Consider the following 20,000-nt stretch of genomic DNA (forward strand, 5'->3'; position numbering starts at 1 on the left):
TATATATTAGGAGGAGGATGAGGAAGAGGAGGTGGTGGGGGAGAGGAAGAAGGAGAGGAGAGGAGGAAGAGTAGAAGGAGAAGGAGGAGGAGGAGGAACAAGGAGCAGGGCTAGGAGGAGTAGGACATAGAAGACCAGAGAAACAAGAGGACTAGACAAGAGGATCGGGGAAGAGGAGAATAAGGAACATTACGGGGGTTGTTGGGAGAGGTTTTGTGGTGCTTGGAGGCCTGGTGTCTCTGCGACTGGTCAGGATGGTAGGTGTTATAGTGTTGGTAGGGAAGGAAGTTGCTGTTGTTGTTGGCTGAGGAGGACTCCCAGGGAAGGGTCCGCGTGCTTCTCTGCACCTTGACTGATCACAAACAGAGAGAAGCACCACAGGGGATAAGGGGGGACAAGGTGAATGAAACAAGGGTAAAACATGGGTGAGGGGGGGGGGGTAAATACACCAAGGTAAATGTGTTCAGTCCAGCAGTGGTTTTCAGGACGATATAACATCATTTGATTGGTTTTCAGGACGATATAACATCATTTGATTGGTTTTCAGGACGATGTAACATATCATTTGATTGGTTTCCAGGACGATATAACATCATTTGATTGGTTTCCAGGATGATATAACATCATTTGATTGGTTTCCAGGATGATATAACATCATTTGATTGGTTTCCAGGGGGATATAACATATCATTTGATTGGTTTCCATGGGGATATAACATATCATTTGATTGGTTTCCAGGGGGATATAACATATCATTTGATTGGTTTTCGGGATGATATAACATATCATTTGATTGGTTTTCAGGATGATATAACATATCATTTGATTGGTTTCCAGGGGGATATAACATCATTTGATTGGTTTTCAGGATGATATAACATATCATTTGATTGGTTTTCAGGACGATATAACATATCATTTGATTGGGACACAGGGGGGCACAGACGTCAGGTTAAATCAAGGTGCCCAGTCGTCCTATTGCCTTTTCATGGAGGCTTCTAGAAGGGATCACTAAACAACAACTGACTCTTAACAGATTCCGCAGTCAGAGTACATGGTGAATGATTCAGTCTTATCGTCTGGCAGGACATCATCGTTTCTAAATTAATTACAGCACGTCAAAACTTCAAATACCTTCAAAACACCATCCTATTCCTTTTATAGAGCCCCTTCCTTCAAAACACCATCCTATTCCTTTTATAGAGCCCCTTCCTTCAAAACACCATCCTATTCCTTTTATAGAGCCCCTTCCTTCAAAACACCATCCTATTCCTTTTATAGAGCCCCTTCCTTCAAAACACCATCCTATTCCTATTATAGAGCCCCTTCCTTCAAAACACCATCCTATTCCTTTTATAGAGCCCCTTCCTTCAAAACACCATCCTATTCCTTTTATAGTGTCCCTTCCTTCAAAACACCATCCTATTCCTTTTATAGAGCCCCTTCCTTCAAAACACCATCCTATTCCTTTTATAGAGCCCCTTCCTTCAAAACACCATCCTATTCCTTTTATAGAGCCCCTTCCTTCAAAACACCATCCTATTCCTATTATAGTGTCCCTTCCTTCAAAACACCATCCTATTCCTTTTATAGTGTCCCTTCCTTCAAAACACCATCCTATTCCTTTTATAGAGCCCCTTCCTTCAAAACACCATCCTATTCCTTTTATAGAGCCCCTTCCTTCAAAACACCATCCTATTCCTTTTATAGAGCCCCTTCCTTCAAAACACCATCCTATTCCTTTTATAGAGCCCCTTCCTTCAAAACACCATCCTATTCCTTTTATAGAGCCCCTTCCTTCAAAACACCATCCTATTCCTTTTATAGAGCCCCTTCCTTCAAAACACCATCCTATTCCTTTTATAGAGCCCCTTCCTTCAAAACACCATCCTATTCCTTTTATAGAGCCCCTTCCTTCAAAACACCATCCTATTCCTTTTATAGAGCCCCTTCCTTCAAAACACCATCCTATTCCTTTTATAGAGCCCCTTCCTTCAAAACACCATCCTATTCCTTTTATAGAGCCCCTTCCTTCAAAACACCATCCTATTCCTTTTATAGAGCCCCTTCCTTCAAAACACCATCCTATTCCTTTTATAGAGCCCCTTCCTTCAAAACACCATCCTATTCTTTTTATAGAGCCCCTTCCTTCAAAACACCATCCTATTCCTATTATAGTGTCCCTTCCTTCAAAACACCATCCTATTCCTATTATAGTGTCCCTTCCTTCAAAACACCATCCTATTCCTTTTATAGAGCCCCTTCCTTCAAAACACCATCCTATTCCTTTTATAGAGCCCCTTCCTTCAAAACACCATCCTATTCCTTTTATAGAGCCCCTTCCTTCAAAACACCATCCTATTCCTTTTATAGTGCCCCTTCCTTCAAAACACCATCATATTCCTTTTATAGTGCCCCTTCCTTCAAAACACCATCCTATTCCTTTTATAGAGCCCCTTCCTTCAAAACACCATCCTATTCCTTTTATAGAGCCCCTTCCTTCAAAACACCATCCTATTCCTTTTATAGAGCCCCTTCCTTCAAAACACCATCCTATTCCTTTTATAGAGCCCCTTCCTTCAAAACACCATCCTATTCCTTTTATAGAGCCCCTTCCTTCAAAACACCATCCTATTCCTTTTATAGAGCCCCTTCCTTCAAAACACCATCCTATTCCTATTATAGTGTCCCTTCCTTCAAAACACCATCCTATTCCTATTATAGTGTCCCTTCCTTCAAAACACCATCCTATTCCTTTTATAGAGCCCCTTCCTTCAAAACACCATCCTATTCCTTTTATAGTGTCCCTTCCTTCAAAACACCATCCTATTCCTTTTATAGTGTCCCTTCCTTCAAAACACCATCCTATTCCTTTTATAGAGCCCCTTCCTTCAAAACACCATCCTATTCCTTTTATAGAGCCCCTTCCTTCAAAACACCATCCTATTCCTTTTATAGAGCCCCTTCCTTCAAAACACCATCCTATTCCTTTTATAGAGCCCCTTCCTTCAAAACACCATCCTATTCCTTTTATAGAGCCCCTTCCTTCAAAACACCATCCTATTCCTTTTATAGAGCCCCTTCCTTCAAAACACCATCCTATTCCTTTTATAGAGCCCCTTCCTTCAAAACACCATCCTATTCCTATTATAGTGTCCCTTCCTTCAAAACACCATCCTATTCCTATTATAGTGTCCCTTCCTTCAAAACACCATCCTATTCCTTTTATAGAGCCCCTTCCTTCAAAACACCATCCTATTCCTATTATAGTGTCCCTTCCTTCAAAACACCATCCTATTCCTATTATAGTGTCCCTTCCTTCAAAACACCATCCTATTCCTATTATAGTGTCCCTTCCTTCAAAACACCATCCTATTCCTATTATAGTGTCCCTTCCTTCAAAACACCATCCTATTCCTATTATTGTCATGTTTTGTCATTGATTGTCATGTCTTGTCCCTGTGCTTCCCCTTCTGTTCGTTTCCCTCTGCTGGTCTTGTTGGGTTCTTTCCCTCTTTCTATCCCTCTCTCTCCCCCTCCCTCTCTCACTCTCCCGCTCTCTCTTCTCTCTATCGTTCCGTTCCTGCTCCCAGCTGTTCCTATTCCCCTAGTCTTCCCACACCTGTTCCCGATCCTTTTCCCTGATTAGAGTCCCTATTTCTCTCCTTGTTTTCCGTTCCTGCCCTGTCAGATCCTTATCTATAATTCACCGTGCTGTGTCTATGTTTTGCCCTGTCGTGTCGTGTTTCCCTCAGATGCTGCGTGGTGAGCAGGTGTCTGAGTCTGCTAGGTTCAAGTGCCTTCCCGAGGCAACCTGCAGTTCTTGATCCAGTCTTCAGTCTGTTCTCGTCTTTACGAGTAGTATTATGCTTTTTGTTTTGTAAAGGATCTTACTGGATTAAAAACTCTGTTTTCGCCAAGTCGCTTTTGGGTCCTCATTCACCTGCATGACAGAAGGATCCGACCAAGGAATGGACCCAGCGACTACAGACGTTCGTAACACTGCCGTCGAGATCCAAGGAGCCATGCTCGGCAGACACGAGCAGGAATTGTCTGCTGCTCGCCATGCCGTGGAGAACCTGGCCGCTCAGGTTTCCGACCTCTCTGGACAGTTCCAGAGTCTTCGTCTCGTGCCACCTGTTACTTCCTGGCCTGCCGAGTCTCCAGAACCTAGGGTTAATAACCCACCTTGCTACTCCGGGCAGCCCACTGAGTGCCGCTCCTTTCTCACCCAGTGTGAGATTGTGTTCTCTCTCCAACCCAACACATACTCTAGAGAGAGAGCTCGGGTTGCTTACGTCATTTCACTCCTTACTGGCCGGGCTCGAGAGTGGGGCACAGCTATCTGGGAGGCAAGGGCTGATTGCTCTAACAAATACCAGAACTTTAAAGAGGAGATGATTCGGGTTTTTGACCGTTCAGTTTTTGGTAGGGAGGCTTCTAGGGCCCTGGCTTCCCTATGCCAAGGTGATCGATCCATAACGGATTACTCTATTGAGTTTCGCACTCTTGCTGCCTCTAGTGAGTGGAACGAGCCGGCGCTGCTCGCTCGTTTTCTGGAGGGACTCCACGCAGTGGTTAAGGATGAGATTCTCTCCCGGGAGGTTCCTTCAGATGTGGACTCTTTGATTGCTCTCGCCATCCGCATAGAACGACGGGTAGATCTTCGTCACCAGGCTCGTGGAAGAGAGCTCGCATCAACGGTGTTTCCCTGCTCCGCATCGCAACCATCTCCCTCCTCTGGCTCAGAGACTGAGCCCATGCAGCTGGGAGGGATTCGCATCTCGACTAAGGAGAGGGAACGGAGGATCACCAACCGCCTGTGCCTCTATTGCGGATTTGATGGACATTTTGTCAATTCATGTCCAGTAAAGGCCAGAGCTCATCAGTAAGCGGAGGGCTACTGGTGAGCGCTACTACTCAGGTCTCTTCATCTAGATCATGTACTACTATGTCGGTCCATCTACGCTGGACCGGTTCGGGTGCTACATGCAGTGCCTTGATTGACTCTGGGGCTGAGGGTTGTTTCATGGACGAAGCATGGGCTCGGAAACATGACATTCCTTTCAGACAGTTAGACAAGCCTACGCCCATGTTTGCCTTAGATGGTAGTCATCTTCCCAGTATCAGATTTGAGACACTACCTTTAACTCTCACAGTATCTGGTAACCACAGTGAGACTATTTCTTTTTTGATTTTTCGTTCACCTTTTACACCTGTTGTTTTGGGTCATCCCTGGCTAGTATGTCATAATCCTTCTATTAATTGGTCTAGTAATTCTATCCTATCCTGGAACGTTTCTTGTCATGTGAAGTGTTTAATGTCTGCCATCCCTCCCATTTCTTCTGTCCCCACTTCTCAGGAGGAACCTGGCGATTTGACAGGAGTGCCGGAGGAATATCATGATCTGCGCACGGTCTTCAGTCGGTCCCGAGCCAACTCCCTTCCTCCTCACCGGTCGTATGATTGTAGTATTGATCTCCTTCCGGGGACCACTCCTCCTCGGGGTAGACTATACTCTCTGTCGGCTCCCGAACGTAAGGCTCTCGAGGATTATTTATCTGTGTCTCTTGACGCCGGTACCATAGTGCCTTCTTCCTCTCCGGCCGGGGCGGGGTTCTTTTTGTTAAGAAGAAGGACGGTACTCTGCGCCCCTGCGTGGATTATCGAGGGCTGAATGACATAACGGTTAAGAATCGTTATCCGCTTCCCCTTATGTCATCAGCCTTCGAGATTCTGCAGGGAGCCAGGTGCTTTACTAAGTTGGACCTTCGTAACGCTTACCATCTCGTGCGCATCAGAGAGGGGGACGAGTGGAAAACGGCGTTTAACACTCCGTTAGGGCATTTTGAGTACCGGGTTCTGCCGTTTGGTCTCGCCAATGCGCCAGCTGTTTTTCAGGCATTAGTTAATGATGTTCTGAGAGACATGCTGAACATCTTTGTTTTTGTCTATCTTGACGATATCCTGATTTTTTCACCGTCACTCGAGATTCATGTTCAGCACGTTTGACGTGTTCTACAGCGCCTTTTAGAGAATTGTCTCTACGTAAAGGCTGAGAAGTGCTCTTTTCATGTCTCCTCCGTTACTTTTCTCGGTTCCGTTATTTCCGCTGAAGGCATTCAGATGGATTCCGCTAAGGTCCAAGCTGTCAGTGATTGGCCCGTTCCAAGGTCACGTGTCGAGTTGCAGCGCTTTTTAGGTTTCGCTAATTTTTATCGGCGTTTCATTCGTAATTTCGGTCAAGTTGCTGCCCCTCTCACAGCTCTTACTTCTGTCAAGACGTGTTTTAAGTGGTCCGGTTCCGCCCAGGGAGCTTTTGATCTTCTAAAAGAACGTTTTACGTCCGCTCCTATCCTCGTTACTCCTGACGTCACTAGACAATTCATTGTCGAGGTTGACGCTTCAGAGGTAGGCGTGGGAGCCATTCTATCCCAGCGCTTCCAGTCTGACGATAAGGTTCATCCTTGCGCTTATTTTTCTCATCGCCTGTCGCCATCTGAGCGCAACTATGATGTGGGTAACCGTGAACTGCTCGCCATCCGCTTAGCCCTAGGCGAATGGCGACAGTGGTTGGAGGGGGCGACCGTTCCTTTTGTCGTTTGGACAGACCATAAGAACCTTGAGTACATCCGTTCTGCCAAACGACTTAATGCCCGTCAAGCTCGTTGGGCGTTGTTTTTCGCTCGTTTCGAGTTTGTGATTTCTTACCGTCCGGGTAGCAAAAACACCAAGCCTGATGCCTTATCCCGTCTGTTTAGTTCTTCTGTGGCTTCTACTGATCCCGAGGGGATTCTTCCTTATGGGCGTGTTGTCGGGTTGACAGTCTGGGGAATTGAAAGACAGGTTAAGCAAGCACTCACGCACACTGCGTCGCCGCGCGCTTGTCCTAGTAACCTCCTTTTCGTTCCTGTTTCCACTCGTCTGGCTGTTCTTCAGTGGGCTCACTCTGCCAAGTTAGCTGGTCATCCCGGTGTTCGAGGCACTCTTGCGTCTATTCGCCAGCGCTTTTGGTGGCCGACTCAGGAGCGTGACACGCGCCGTTTCGTGGCTGCTTGTTCGGACTGCGCGCAGACTAAGTCGGGTAACTCTCCTCCTGCCGGTCGTCTCAGACCGCTCCCCATTCCTTCTCGACCATGGTCTCACATCGCCCTAGACTTCATTACCGGTCTGCCTTTGTCTGCGGGGAAGACTGTGATTCTTACGGTTGTCGATAGGTTCTCTAAGGCGGCACATTTCATTCCCTCGCTAAACTTCCTTCCGCTAAGGAGACGGCACAAATCATTATCGAGAATGTGTTCAGAATTCATGGCCTCCCGTTAGACGCCGTTTCAGACAGAGGCCCGCAATTCACATCACAGTTTTGGAGGGAGTTCTGTCGTTTGATTGGTGCGTCCGTCAGTCTCTCTTCCGGGTTTCATCCCCAGTCTAACGGTCAAGCAGAGAGGGCCAATCAGACGATTGGTCGCATACTACGCAGCCTTTCTTTCAGAAACCCTGCGTCTTGGGCAGAACAGCTCCCCTGGGCAGAATACGCTCACAACTCGCTTCCTTCGTCTGCTACCGGGTTATCTCCGTTTCAGAGTAGTCTGGGTTACCAGCCTCCTCTATTCTCTTCCCAGCTTGCCGAGTCCAGCGTTCCCTCCGCTCAAGCGTTTGTCCAACGTTGTGAGCGCACCTGGAGGAGGGTGAGGTCTGCACTTTGCCGTTACAGGGCACAGACTGTGAGAGCCGCCAATAAACGCAGGATTAAGAGTCCAAGGTATTGTTGCGGCCAGAGAGTGTGGCTTTCCACTCGCAACCTTCCTCTTACGACAGCTTCTCGTAAGTTGACTCCGCGGTTCATTGGTCCGTTCCGTGTCTCCCAGGTCGTCAATCCTGTCGCTGTGCGACTGCTTCTTCCGCGACATCTTCGTCGCGTCCATCCTGTCTTCCATGTCTCCTGTGTCAAGCCCTTTCTTCGCACCCCCGTTCGTCTTCCCTCCCCCCCTCCCGTCCTTGTCGAGAGCGCACCTATTTACAAGGTACATAAGATCATGGACATGCGTTCTCGGGGACGGCTGTGATTCTTACGGTTGAGTGGGGGGGTACTGTCGTGTTTCCCTGGTCCTTCTGTAGCTCAGTTGGTAGAGCATGGCGCTTGTATCGCCAGGGTAGTGGGTTCGATCCCCGGGACCACCCATACGTAGAATGTATGCACACATGACTGTAAGTCGCTTTGGATAAAAGCGTCTGCTAAATGGCATATATTAGATGCTGCGTGGTGAGCATGTGTCTGAGTCTGCTAGGTTCAAGTGCCTTCCCGAGGCAACCTGCAGTTCTTGATCCAGTCTTCAGTCTGTTCTCGTCTTTACGAGTAGTATTATGCTTTTTGTTTTGTAAAGGATCTTACTGGATTAAAAACTCTGTTTTCGCCAAGTCGCTTTTGGGTCCTCATTCACCTGCATGACAATTATAGTGTCCCTTCCTTCAAAACACCATCCTATTCCTATTATAGTGTCCCTTCCTTCAAAACACCATCCTATTCCTTTTATAGAGCCCCTTCCTTCAAAACACCATCCTATTCCTTTTATAGAGCCCCTTCCTTCAAAACACCATCCTATTCCTTTTATAGAGCCCCTTCCTTCAAAACACCATCCTATTCCTTTTATAGAGCCCCTTCCTTCAAAACACCATCCTATTCCTTTTATAGAGCCCCTTCCTTCAAAACACCATCCTATTCCTATTATAGTGTCCCTTCCTTCAAAACACCATCCTATTCCTTTTATAGAGCCCCTTCCTTCAAAACACCATCCTATTCCTATTATAGTGTCCCTTCCTTCAAAACACCATCCTATTCCTTTTATAGAGCCCCTTCCTTCAAAACACCATCCTATTCCTATTATAGTGTCCCTTCCTTCAAAACACCATCCTATTCCTATTATAGTGTCCCTTCCTTCAAAACACCATCCTATTCCTTTTATAGAGCCCCTTCCTTCAAAACACCATCCTATTCCTATTATAGTGTCCCTTCCTTCAAAACACCATCCTATTCCTATTATAGTGCATTCATTTGGACCAGGGACCAAAGTGTATTTATTTTTACCTTATTTAAACGAGGCAAGTCAGTTAAGAACAAATTCTTATTTTCAATGACGGCCTAGGAACAGTGGGTTAACTGCCTGTTCAGGGCAGAACGACAGATTTGTACCTTGTCAGCTCGGGGGTTTGAACTTTCAACCTTCTGGTTAGTAGTCCAACGCTCTGACCACTAGGCTACCTGTCTCGAACCACTAGGCTACCTGCCTCGAACCACTAGGCCACCTACCTCTAACCACTAGGCTACCTGCCTCTATCCACTAGGCTACCTGCCTCTATCCACTAGGCTATCTGCCTCTATCCACTAGGCTAACTTGCCTCTAACCACTAGGCTAACTTGCCTCTAACCACTAGGCTACCTTGCCTCTAACCACTAGGCTACCTGCCTCTAACCACTAGGATACCTGCCTCTAACCACTAGGCTACCTGCCTCTAACCACTAGGCTAACCTGCCTCTAACCACTAACCACTAGGCTACCTGTCTCTAACCACTAGGCTACCTGTCTCTAACCACGAGGCTACCTGTCTCTAACCACTAGGCTACCTGCCTCTAACCACTAGGCTACCTGCCTCTAACCACTAGGCTACCTGCCTCTAACCACTAGGCTAACCTGCCTCTAACCACTAACCACGAGGCTACCTGTCTCTAACCACTAGGCTACCTGCCTCTAACCACTAGGCTACCTGCCTCTAACCACTAGGCTACCTGTCTCTAACCACTAGGCTACCTGTCTCTAACCACTAGGCTACCCTGCCTCTAACCACTAGGCTACCTGCCTCTAACCACTAGGCTACCTGCCTCTAACCACTAGGCTACCTGCCTCTAACCACTAGGCTATCTGTCTCTAACCACTAGGCTACCTGTCTCTAACCACTAGGCTACCTGTCTCTAACCACTAGGCTACCTGCCTCTAACCATTGGCTACCTGCCTCTAACCACTAGGCTACCTGCCTCTAACCACTAGGCTACCTGCCTCTAACCACTAGGCTATCTGTCTCTAACCACTAGGCTACCTGTCTCTAACCACTAGGCTACCTGTCTCTAACCACTAGGCTACCTGCCTCTAACCATTGGCTACCTGCCTCTAACCACTAGGCTACCCTGCCTCTAACCACTAGGCTACCTATCTCTATCCACTAGGCTACCTGACTCTATCCACTAGGCTAACTTGCCTCTAACCACTAGGCTACCTGCCTCTAACCACTAGGCTACCTGTCTCTAACCACTAGGCTACCTGCCTCTAACCACTAGGCTACCTGTCTCTAACCACTAGGCTACCTGTCTCTAACCACTAGGCTACCTGCCTCTAACCACTAACCACTAGGCTACCTGTCTCTAACCACTAGGCTACCTGTCTCTAACCACTAGGCTACCTGCCTCTAACCACTAACCACTAGGCTACCTGTCTCTAACCACTAGGCTACCTGCCTCTAACCACTAGGCTACCTGTCTCTAACCACTAGGCTACCTGCCTCTAACCACTAACCACTAGGCTACCTGTCTCTAACCACTAGTCTACCTGTCTCTAACCACTAGTCTACCTGTCTCTAACCTCTAGTCTACCTGTCTCTAACCACTAGTCTACCTGTCTCTAACCACTAGTCTACCTGTCTCTAACCACTAGTCTACCTGTCTCTAACCACTAGTCTACCTGTCTCTAACCTCTAGTCTACCTGTCTCTAACCACTAACCACTAGGCTACCTGTCTCTAACCACTAGGCTACCTGTCTCTAACCACTAGTCTACCTGTCTCTAACCACTAGTCTACCTGTCTCTAACCTCTAGTCTACCTGTCTCTAACCACTAACCACTAGGCTACCTGTCTCTAACCACTAGTCTACCTGTCTCTAACCACTAGTCTACCTGTCTCTACCCACTAGTCTACCTGTCACTAACCACTAGTCTACCTGTCACTAACCACTAGTCTACCTGTCACTAACCACTAGTCTACCTGTCACTAACCACTAGTCTACCTGTCTCTAACCACTAACCACTAGGCTACCTGTCTCTAACCACTAACCACTAGTCTACCTGTCTCTAACCACTAACCACTAGTCTACCTGTCACTAACCACTAGTCTACCTGTCTCTAACCACTAGTCTACCTGTCACTAACCACTAGTCTACCTGTCTCTAACCACTAACCACTAGTCTACCTGTCACTAACCACTAGTCTACCTGTCTCTAACCACTAACCACTAGTCTACCTGTCTCTAACCACTAACCACTAGTCTACCTGTCTCTAACCACTAGTCTACCTGTCTCTAACCACTAGTCTACCTGTCTCTAACCACTAGTCTACCTGTCTCTAACCACTAGTCTACCTGTCTCCCCAGGTAGTGCACTACAAAGGGAATAGGGTGCCATTTGGGACACACAAAGTGATTGCTTTTGGAATCCCTGTTACTGTCAAGCTTTGTTCACATTGGCTGTTTGAAGTGGCTCAAATCCACATTGTTTTGTATATCTGATTAAAATCTGTTATTTTTCAGACAGTCTGAACAGCCTAAAAACACATCTGATATTTCAAATCTGATCCCTGGCCATGTGACTTGTGTCTGAACGGTCAAATCGGATCCCTGGCCATGTGACTTGTATCTGAACGGTCAAATCGGATCCCAGGCCATGTGACTTGTATCTGAACGGTCAAATCTGATCCCTGGCCATGTGACTTGTGTCTGAACGGTCAAATCTGATCCCTGGCCATGTGACTTGTGTCTGAACGGTCAAATCTGATCCCAGGCCATGTGACTTGTATCTGAACGGTCAAATCGGATCCCAGGCCATGTGACTTGTGTCTGAACGGTCAAATCGGATCCCTGGCCATGTGACTTGTGTCTGAACGGTCAAATCGGATCCCTGGCCATGTGACTTGTGTCTGAACGGTCAAATCGGATCCCTGGCCATGTGACTTGTGTCTGAACGGTCAAATCGGATCCCTGGCCATGTGACTTGTGTCTGAACGGTCAAATCGGATCCCTGGCCATGTGACTTGTGTCTGAACGGTCAAATCTGATCCCTGGCCATGTGACTTGTGTCTGAACGGTCAAATCTGATCCCTGGCCATGTGACTTGTGTCTGAACGGTCAAATCTGATCCCTGGCCATGTGACTTGTGTCTGAACGGTCAAATCTGATCCCAGGCCATGTGACTTGTATCTGAACGGTCAAATCTGATCCCTGGCCATGTGACTTGTATCTGAACGGTCAAATCTGATCCCTGGCCATGTGACTTGTGTCTGAACGGTCAAATCGGATCCCTGGCCATGTGACTTGTGTCTGAACGGTCAAATCGGATCCCTGGCCATGTGACTTGTGTCTGAACGGTCAAATCGGATCCCTGGCCATGTGACTTGTGTCTGAACGGTCAAATCTGATTCCTGGCCATGTGACTTGTGTCTGAACGGTCAAATCGGATCCCTGGCCATGTGACTTGTATCTGAACGGTCAAATCTGATTCCTGGCCATGTGACTTGTATCTGAACGGTCAAATCTGATTTATTTTCCCTCAAGTGGTTTTTAGATTTTATTTGGCATTGTGATAGGGAGCACTACCACCAATAACCCATTTATTTGGCATTGCGCACACACACACACACACACACAACACACACACACACACACACACACACACACACACACACACACACACACACACACACACACACACACACACACACACACACACACACACACACACACGTGTCATTACTATGATGTGTGACCGTGTCAGCGTGCCCTGCGCCCGGCCTGTCACAGGAGTCGCCAGGTGTATCCTCCAACACATTGGTGCGGCAGGCTTCCGGTTTAATTGTGGATAATGTGGATAATATCACACAAAAGGACATTGAAAATGACAACGTCCATTCTCCCCATTATCACAGATGGCTTAGTGTGATTGGCTGCTTGGCTTGTCTGTCATGTATGTCATCCTATCAGGGGGAAACTGGATTCTGATCCATCCCCCTAGCCCCGCACCAGAATACACTAGTATCTTATCGCATCAGATAACACCAGACAGAGAAACATTGGAATTCACCAGAAATCGACACACCTTTTCCCAAAGAACCGTTATTATTGTCATAAACATTAGATAAATGTCTCAGTGGGTAACTGTGGCGTTATCGTGAAGCAGTGTGAGAGAAACGCTGTCTGGGTCTGGACCTTTTCATAAAGCCTGTGTTGTAATCCTCAGATCCAACAGGAACCCTGGGCCGTGTCCAAATGGAACCCTATTCCCTATATAGTGCACTACTTTAGACCAGAGCCCTATTCCCTATATAGTACACTACTATAGACCAGAGCTCTATTCCCTATATAGTGCACTACTGTAGACCAGAGCTCTATTCCCTATATAGTGCACTACTTTAGTCCAGAGCCCTATTCCCTATATAGTACACTGCTTTAGACCAGAGCTCTATTCCCTATATAGTGCACTACTTTAGACCAGAGCCCTATTCCCTATATAGTACACTGCTTTAGACCAGAGCCCTATTCCCTATATAGTGCACTACTTTAGACCAGAGCCCTATTCCCTATATAGTGCACTACTGTAGACCAGAGCCCTATTCCCTATATAGTGCACTACTGTAGACCAGAGCCCTATTCCCTATATAGTGCACTACTGTAGACCAGAGCCCTATTCCCTATATAGTGCACTACTGTAGACCAGAGCCCTATTCCCTATATAGTGCACTACTGTAGACCAGAGCCCTATTCCCTATATAGTGCACTACTGTAGACCAGAGCCCTATTCCCTATATAGTGCACTACTGTAGACCAGAGCCCTATTCCCTATATAGTGCACTACTGTAGACCAGAGCCCTATTCCCTATATAGTGCACTACTCTAGAACAGAGACCTATTCCCTATATAGTACACTACTATAGACCAGAGCCCTATTCCCTATATAGTACACTACTATAGACCAGAGCCCTATTCCCTATATAGTACACTACATTAGACCAGAGCCCTATTCCCTATATAGTGCACTACTTTAGACCAGAGCCCTATTCCCTATATAGTGCACTACTCTAGAACAGAGACCTATTCCCTATATAGTACACTACTATAGTCCAGAGCCCTATTCCCTATATAGTACACTACTATAGACCAGAGCCCTATTCCCTATATAGTGCACTACTGTAGACCAGAGCCCTATTCCCTACAGAGTGCACTACTTTAGACCAGAGCCCTATTCCCTATATAGTGCACTACTGTAGACCAGAGCCCTATTCCCTATATAGTACACTACTGTAGACCAGAGCCCTATTCCCTATATAGTACACTACTATAGACCAGAGCCCTATTCCCTATATAGTACACTACATTAGACCAGAGCCCTATTCCCTATATAGTGCACTACTATAGACCAGAACCCTATTCCCTATATAGTACACTACTATAGACCAGAACCCTATTCCCTATATAGTACACTACTATAGACCAGAACCCTATTCCCTATGTAGTGCACTACTTTAGACCAGAGCCCTAGTCCCTATATAGTGCACTACTTTAGACCAGAGTCCTATTCCCTATATAGTACACTACTTTAGACCAGAGTCCTATTCCCTATATAGTGCACTACTATAGACCAGAGCCCTATTCCCTATATAGTGCACTACTTTAGACCAGAGCCCTATTCCCTATATAGTACACTACTTTAGACCAGAGCCCTATTCCCTATATAGTGCACTACTTTAGACCAGAGCCCTATTCCCTATATAGTGCACTACTTTAGAACAGAGCCCTATTCCCTATATAGTGCACTACTTTAGTCCAGAGTCCTATTCCCTATATAGTGCACTACTTTAGACCAGAGCCCTATTCCCTATGTAGTGCACTACTTTAGACCAGAGCCCTATTCCCTATATAGTGCACTACTTTAGACCAGAGCCCTATTCCCTATATAGTACACTACTTTAGACCAGAGCTCTATTCCTTATATAGTACACTACTTTAGACCAGAGCCCTATTCCCTATATAGTGCACTACTTTAGACCAGAGCCCTATTCCCTATATAGTACACTACTTTAGACCAGAGCCCTATTCCCTATATAGTACACTACTATAGTCCAGAGCCCTATTCCCTATATAGTACACTACTATAGTCCAGAGCCCCATTCCCTATATAGTACACTACTATAGACCAGAGTCCTATTCCCTATATAGTGCACTACTTTAGACCAGAACCCTATTCCCTATATAGTGCACTACTTTAGACCAGAGCCCTATTCCCTATATAGTGCACTACTATAGACCAGAGCCCTATTCCCTATATAGTACACTACTTTAGACCAGAGCCCTATTCCCTATATAGTGCACTACTTTAGACCAGAACCCTATTCCCTATATAGTACACTACTTTAGACCAGAGTTCTATTCCCTATATAGTACACTACTATAGAACAGCACCCTATTCCCTATATAGTACACTACTTTAGACCAGAGCCCTATTCTCTATATAGTGCACTACTTTAGACCAGAGCCCTATTCCCTATATAGTGCACTACTTTAGACCAGAGCCCTATTCCCTATATAGTACACTACTATAGACCAGAGCCCTATTCCCTATATAGTACACTACTATAGACCAGAGCCCTATTCCCTATATAGTACACTACTATAGACCAGAGCCCTATTCCTATATAGTGCACTACTTTAGACCAGAGCCCTATTCCCTATATAGTGCACTACTTTAGACCAGAGCCCTATTCCCTATATAGTGCACTACTTTAGACCAGAGCCCTATTCCCTATATAGTACACTACTATAGACCAGAGCCCTATTCCCTATATAGTACACTACATTAGACCAGAGCCCTATTCCCTATATAGTACACTACTTTAGACCAGAGTCCTATTCCCTATATAGTACACTACATTAGACCAGAGCCCTATTCCCTATATAGTGCACTACTGTAGACCAGAGCCCTATTCCCTACAGAGTGCACTACTTTAGACCAGAGCCCTATTCCCTATATAGTGCACTACTGTAGACCAGAGCCCTATTCCCTATATAGTACACTACTGTAGACCAGAGCCCTATTCCCTATATAGTACACTACTATAGACCAGAGCCCTATTCCCTATATAGTACACTACATTAGACCAGAGCCCTATTCCCTATATAGTGCACTACTATAGACCAGAACCCTATTCCCTATATAGTACACTACTATAGACCAGAACCCTATTCCCTATATAGTACACTACTATAGACCAGAACCCTATTCCCTATGTAGTGCACTACTTTAGACCAGAGCCCTAGTCCCTATATAGTGCACTACTTTAGACCAGAGTCCTATTCCCTATATAGTACACTACTTTAGACCAGAGTCCTATTCCCTATATAGTGCACTACTATAGACCAGAGCCCTATTCCTATATAGTGCACTACTTTAGACCAGAGCCCTATTCCCTATATAGTACACTACTTTAGACCAGAGCCCTATTCCCTATATAGTGCACTACTTTAGACCAGAGCCCTATTCCCTATATAGTGCACTACTTTAGAACAGAGCCCTATTCCCTATATAGTGCACTACTTTAGTCCAGAGTCCTATTCCCTATATAGTGCACTACTTTAGACCAGAGCCCTATTCCCTATGTAGTGCACTACTTTAGACCAGAGCCCTATTCCCTATATAGTGCACTACTTTAGACCAGAGCCCTATTCCCTATATAGTACACTACTTTAGACCAGAGCTCTATTCCTTATATAGTACACTACTTTAGACCAGAGCCCTATTCCCTATATAGTGCACTACTTTAGACCAGAGCCCTATTCCCTATATAGTACACTACTTTAGACCAGAGCCCTATTCCCTATATAGTACACTACTATAGTCCAGAGCCCTATTCCCTATATAGTACACTACTATAGTCCAGAGCCCCATTCCCTATATAGTACACTACTATAGACCAGAGTCCTATTCCCTATATAGTGCACTACTTTAGACCAGAACCCTATTCCCTATATAGTGCACTACTTTAGACCAGAGCCCTATTCCCTATATAGTGCACTACTATAGACCAGAGCCCTATTCCCTATATAGTACACTACTTTAGACCAGAGCCCTATTCCCTATATAGTGCACTACTTTAGACCAGAACCCTATTCCCTATATAGTACACTACTTTAGACCAGAGTTCTATTCCCTATATAGTACACTACTATAGAACAGCACCCTATTCCCTATATAGTACACTACTTTAGACCAGAGCCCTATTCTCTATATAGTGCACTACTTTAGACCAGAGCCCTATTCCCTATATAGTGCACTACTTTAGACCAGAGCCCTATTCCCTATATAGTACACTACTATAGACCAGAGCCCTATTCCCTATATAGTACACTACTATAGACCAGAGCCCTATTCCCTATATAGTACACTACTATAGACCAGAGCCCTATTCCCTATATAGTGCACTACTTTAGACCAGAGCCCTATTCCCTATATAGTGCACTACTTTAGACCAGAGCCCTATTCCCTATATAGTGCACTACTTTAGACCAGAGCCCTATTCCCTATATAGTACACTACTATAGACCAGAGCCCTATTCCCTATATAGTACACTACATTAGACCAGAGCCCTATTCCCTATATAGTACACTACTTTAGACCAGAGTCCTATTCCCTATATAGTACACTACATTAGACCAGAGCCCTATTCCCTATATAGTGCACTACTATAGACCAGAGTCCTATTCCCTATATAGTACACTACTATAGACCAGAGCCCTATTCCCTATATAGTGCACTACTATAGACCAGAGCCCTATTCCCTATATAGTGCACTACTTTAGACCAGAGCCCTATTCCCTATATAGTGCACTACTTTAGACCAGAGCCCTATTCCCTATATAGTGCACTACTATAGACCAGAGCCCTATTCCCTATATAGTACACTACTATAGACCAGAGCCCTATTCCCTATATAGTGCACTACTTTAGACCAGAGCCCTATTCCCTATATAGTACACTACTTTAGACCAGAGGCCTATTCCCTATATAGTACACTACTTTAGACCAGAGGCCTATTCCCTATATAGTGCACTACTTTAGACCAGAGCCCTATTCCCTATATAGTGCACTACTATAGACCAGAGCCCTATTCCCTATATAGTGCACTACTTTAGACCAGAGCCCTATTCCCTATATAGTGCACTCCTTTAGATGCATTACTATGTAGGTGATGGGGTTACCATGTTTAATGTGGTCTCCAAATCCCCCAGGTACATGATACTGATCAACCAAGCTTCATACTGCTCCTAGAAATGTCACCTGTACTCAGAGATCTAAACCTACAGATTATGGAACAGAGCAGTAGTGGTTGGATAATCTGTGTGTGTGTGTGTGTGTGTGTGTGTGTGTGTGTGTGTGTGTGTGTGTGTGTGTGTGTGTGTGTGTGTGTGTGTGTGTGTGTGTGTGTGTGTGTGTGTGTGTGTGTGTGTGTGTGTGTGTGTGTGTGTGTAAGCGTGTGTGTGTGTAAGCGTGTGTGTGTGTAAGCGTGTGTAGCGTGTGTGTGTGTGTGTGTGTGTGTGTGTGTGTGTGTGTGTGTGTGTGTGTGTGTGTGTGTGTGTGTGTGTGTGTGTGTGTGTGTGTGTTTAATCTCCTCTCTGTTCTATTCACTCTCTGGTAAAGGACAGTTGGAACAACTAAATGTGTCTCTCTGTCTGTTCACCTGTCTATACAAATCACTTTCACTACTCTCAGCTCCAAAGAAAACCTGAGCAGCAGATATAGTATTACTACCTGATTACTAGACTAGTAGATATAGTATTACTACCTGATTACTAGACTAGTAGATATAGTATTACTACCTGATTACTAGACTAGTAGATATAGTATTACTACCTGATTACTAGACTAGTAGATATAGTATTACTACCTGATTACTAGACTAGTAGATATAGTGGTATTACCTGATTACTAGACTAGTAGATATAGTATTACTACCTGATTACTAGACTAGTAGATATAGTATTACTACCTGATTACTAGACTAGTAGATATAGTATTACTACCTGATTACTAGACTAGTAGATATAGTATTACTACCTGATTACTAGACTAGTAGATACAGTATTACTACCTGATTACTAGACTAGTAGATATAGTATTACTACCTGGTTAGTTATTACTAGACTAGTAGATATAGTATTACTACCTGATTACTAGACTAGTAGATATAGTATTCCTACCTGATTACTAGACTAGTAGATATAGTATTACTACCTGATTACTAGACTAGTAGATATAGTATTACTACCTGGTTAGTCATTACTAGACTAGTAGATATAGTATTACTACCTGATTACTAGACTAGTAGATATAGTATTACTACCTGATTACTAGACTAGTAGATATAGTATTACTACCTGGTTACTAGACTAGTAGATATAGTATTACTACCTGGTTAGTCATTACTAGACTAGTAGATATAGTATTACTACCTGATTACTAGACTAGTAGATATAGTATTACTACCTGGTTAGTCATTACTAGACTAGTAGATATAGTATTACTACCTGATTACTAGACTAGTAGATATAGTATTACTACCTGGTTAGTCATTACTAGACTAGTAGATATAGTATTACTACCTGATTACTAGACTAGTAGATATAGTATTACTACCTGGTTAGTCATTACTAGACTAGTAGATATAGTATTACTACCTGGTTAGTTATTACTAGACTAGTAGATATAGTATTACTACCTGATTACTAGACTAGTAGATATAGTATTACTACCTGATTACTAGACTAGTAGATATAGTATTACTACCTGATTACTAGACTTGTAGATATAGTATTACTACCTGATTACTAGACTAGTAGATATAGTATTACTACCTGGTTAGTCATTACTAGACTAGTAGATATAGTATTACTACCTGATTACTAGACTAGTAGA

General features: G+C 44.8%; 1 protein-coding gene across 3 annotated transcripts in view; it reads right to left on the bottom strand.

The window, feature by feature from the left end:
• grip1 (glutamate receptor interacting protein 1) overlaps positions 1-20,000 on the bottom strand; it is a 187,460-nt gene that overhangs the window by 111,790 nt on the left and 55,670 nt on the right. For 2 of the 3 annotated variants that reach the window (XM_046296808.1, XM_046296807.1), the window contains exon 9: positions 194-352. The exons of the other annotated variant lie outside the window; for it this stretch is intronic. In XM_046296808.1, the coding sequence (XP_046152764.1) occupies positions 194-352 (159 nt within the window). The remainder of the gene's footprint in view (positions 1-193; positions 353-20,000) is intronic. 3 annotated transcript variants of the gene reach the window in all.

Source organism: Oncorhynchus gorbuscha, linkage group LG14 (genome assembly GCF_021184085.1).
Source record: "Oncorhynchus gorbuscha isolate QuinsamMale2020 ecotype Even-year linkage group LG14, OgorEven_v1.0, whole genome shotgun sequence".
NCBI lineage: Eukaryota > Metazoa > Chordata > Actinopteri > Salmoniformes > Salmonidae > Oncorhynchus > Oncorhynchus gorbuscha.